Source organism: Anoplolepis gracilipes, chromosome 8, assembly GCF_047496725.1.
Source record: "Anoplolepis gracilipes chromosome 8, ASM4749672v1, whole genome shotgun sequence".
NCBI lineage: Eukaryota > Metazoa > Arthropoda > Insecta > Hymenoptera > Formicidae > Anoplolepis > Anoplolepis gracilipes.
Window position 1 is genome coordinate 12,614,385 of NC_132977.1, and position 3,387 is coordinate 12,617,771.

Genomic DNA, 3,387 nt, shown 5'->3' on the forward strand with positions numbered 1-3,387 from the left:
ATACAGTCTCTGCGTGTGACATCTAGAAACAAGTGCGCCGCGCTCGTCGGACGGAGAACTTTTATTGCTGTGGCCCTTTTAGAAAGTTCGCGAATTTTCTGGGATCCAGCTGTTTTGATCGATACGAGATACGTTTGTTATTTGTTGTCGAATTTTCTAGAAAAACGTGCCTTTTGTTTTATAACTCTCCGTTTTTGTTTGTAAGGTCGCAAGCTTTGAATCTAGAGTGGTGGCTCCTGATTGGGCGCCCGTAACGCTTAGCGCTATTTATGCACTCGCCGCGCGCTGCCGTTTCGAGATTGCGCTCTGATTTGAATTTTGTTTTGAACATTCCTCCCGCCTCGCCAGAGCCACCGGTGAAAATTCGAGTGATCGGTCCATGAGGCGTGACATCATCAGGTGAGCCTCGCACGATCGCCGTAGAATGAGAAATCGCGTTACGCTATGAATGGGCACTCTGATAGGAGCGAGACGTTGAGACATTCATAATGATATTCGCGATTACGATTTAATCAGTGACGCTAAGTAGTGATCACGGTGGTGATAGTGTGAGCCCTGAGATTCTAGTGGTCGATGAGGGACGCTGCGCCTGGCTAGACCGGCCATCGTAATTAATGCCGTTGGAATGAGGTAACCACGTGTTGGCCGGCTGCTTGTGGTGACTCGTTCGACCAGAGAGGAAAGGGGAACGTCCGTCATCGGTAAGTCAGCTGTTAGTGAGCTATTTATAGAGAGCACGGATGAGCAAGGCTCGAAACATACGTGATCTCTCGTGCGCGCTTTATATATCTTGATGGGATTCGAATAATCTATTATGATAATCGGATACAGAGAAATTATATATACATATATAATGAATATGGGAACATACGTATAACAAATAGCTTATGTAACGCGAAACATTTGTCGATAATTACGCCCTAACTGAATGACGACAATTACAACTACAAAAAATTTTTTTTTCTTTTTTTGATACGCCTAATAACTAGTTGGTATATTTTCTGGACGCCGTCAGTCTTCCAATTTCGCCGCGTCATGACTACTGATGGGTAGGAGAACGAGCTTCGTGATCGGTCGCTTATATTGCGAGGCGGCGATACGGACGGTGACTACACGGACTTGTCCGTCGTCGCCGGAGAGCATAAGTGTTATTCGCGCTAAAGGCCAGCGAGTTGGAGGTTTTGACGAATGAAACAGAAGCGACCAATCTCGAAGCTCGTTTCCTTTTGCCATTTCAGCCGGTGTGTGCAGGTATTCCCCCGACCAGCGCTCCCAGAAATGATCTCGCATGCTCTGGAGGATCTGCCAGTGGTTCAAGCGACTAGTCGGGGGGAGGTTGCCTGCGACGGTTCGGGTACGGCGGTGAGAGCGGAGCCGATGAGGAAGTGACCCGGAGTTAGGGCGGCGAGGTCCTCAGCGTCAGGGCCTAAAGGGGTCGAGAAGGGGTCGATTCAGGCACGCCTCGATCTGTGCGAGGAGCGTCATCTCTTCGAAAGTGAGGGAGGCGTCTCCGATGACCCGGCGCAGATGGTGTTTCATCAATTTGACGGCGGCTTCCCAGATGCTGCCGAAGTGCTGCACGGATGGTGGATTGAACTTCCATCGGATTCCATCCTTCGCCATCTTTCCTTGGACCCGTCGTCGCTCCAGATTTCTAGCGGTGAAAAGGCGCCTCAGAATGGCATCCGCTCCCACGAAAGTCGTGCCGCAGTCGCTCCACACAGTCTGGCAGATGCTCTGTCAAGCGGTGAACCGCCGGAACGCCGCAAGAAACGTTTCGATCGTGTAATCAGATCCGACTTCTAGGGCGAGGAGCGCCTTGCACGAATGGTGTTCTCGACTTCACGTTATGCGTAGCTGCACCGGCCCAGCGTAGTCAATCCCAGTCTCGAGGAAGGGTCGCCCTGGAGTCACCGCTCCCGCGGGAGGTCGCCCATCAGTTGTTGAGAGGTTGCTGCTCGCCAACAAACGCAAGTCACGCATTAACGAATGATTTTCTTCACGAGGGCGCGGCCTCTGGGCACCCAGTATTTCTGTCGGACCATCCCAAGGGTGAGCTGCACAGCACCGTGAAGCGTTCGCCAGTGACAGACTTGGGCAATCAACTAAGTCAAATGCGACTCAGCGGGCAGTATGACCGGGTGCTTCTCGTCGACAGTCAGCAGGCTATGTTTGAGGCGCCCTCCTATACGTGCCTTGGTAATCTGCAAAAGGGTGAAGCTAGGTAAATTTGCTCCGTTTAGTTAAGGCTTGACTCCCATGGATTGAGTATAATTCCTTTGTATAAAGGTTGGCTTGCACCAACCGGATCCACAACATCCGAGCCTCCTCCAGTTTGTCGACCATCAGGCTGTTGGCCAAGAAGTGGGGCGAAGATCCATCCGCTCGCGCGGTTTCCCGCCTCAGCCACTGCCGGCACCAGGACATTATGCGCAGGAGATGGAACAACGAGGAGAACCATCAGCTCGTCAGGCTCGTCGGGGAAGAGTGTCCCAGTTGTTGCAGTGTGAGCTCTCGTCCGAGCCTCCGGCAGGTCGTCGAGGGCAGGTGACGCAGCAGGTGTAGGCTACGTTGATGACTCTGTGGGAAGCCAGGGCGGGCCCTGCTACCACAAGGCGTGATCCACCAGCTCTCCCTGTGACAATCTTCTCGATGCGCAATCGACGGGATTCTGGGTTCCTGGCACGTGGTGCCAGAAGGCATTGGGCGCCATGGTCTGAATTTCAGATACTCGATTGGCGACGTATGTTTGCCATCTCGTCGGATGGTCTCGTATCCAGCCCAGGATGACCATAGAATCCGACCAGCAGTGGAGAGGGGCTTCTTGGAGCCGGAGAGTGGTCCGAAGATGAACTGCAAGTCGCACAAGAAGCGTGGCGGCGCAGAGCTCCAGGCGAGGCTGTGACACTTGTTTGAGTGGAGCAACCTTCGTCTTCTCTGCTAGCAGAGTGATGTGGCCCGATGTCTTTTTGGACCGTTGCAAGTAAACCACTACTGCGAAGGCTTGCTTCGAGGCGTCCGCGAACCCATGCAGTTCAACGGCGGACGTGTCTGGCGACATTTGAAGCCAGCGCGGAACCCTGATGTCCTTCAGTCGCGGTAGTTTGCTTTGGAAGCGTCGCCAACAGAGTGATTCACCATCCAAAGGCGCATCCCATTCCATGCTCTGAAGCTAAGTATTCTAGCGATCTTCACGCTCACGGTGGTAGGAGCCAGCCATCCTAATTGGTCGAAGAACCGAGCAGCGAGTGACAGCACAGCTCTCTTGGTAAAGACGCTTACTAAGATATTACGGGCGGAGAAGGCAAACTCGTCCGTCCGTAGGTGCCACAACAAGCCCAATAATCCGGGAGTTAGCGACAGATTTCAGTGACTCATTTCATTCCC

At 52.9% G+C, this 3,387-nt stretch overlaps 1 protein-coding gene across 1 annotated transcript; it reads right to left on the reverse strand.

Annotated features, from left to right (window-relative positions):
• Nucleotides 1–2,605: 2,605 nt before the first annotated feature.
• On the reverse strand, nucleotides 2,606–3,163 carry LOC140668854 (uncharacterized). The gene has a single exon (XM_072898180.1). It carries the CDS (start codon nucleotides 3,161–3,163, stop codon nucleotides 2,606–2,608), a length of 558 nt encoding a protein of 185 aa, XP_072754281.1.
• Between the last annotated feature and the right edge of the window lie 224 nt (nucleotides 3,164–3,387).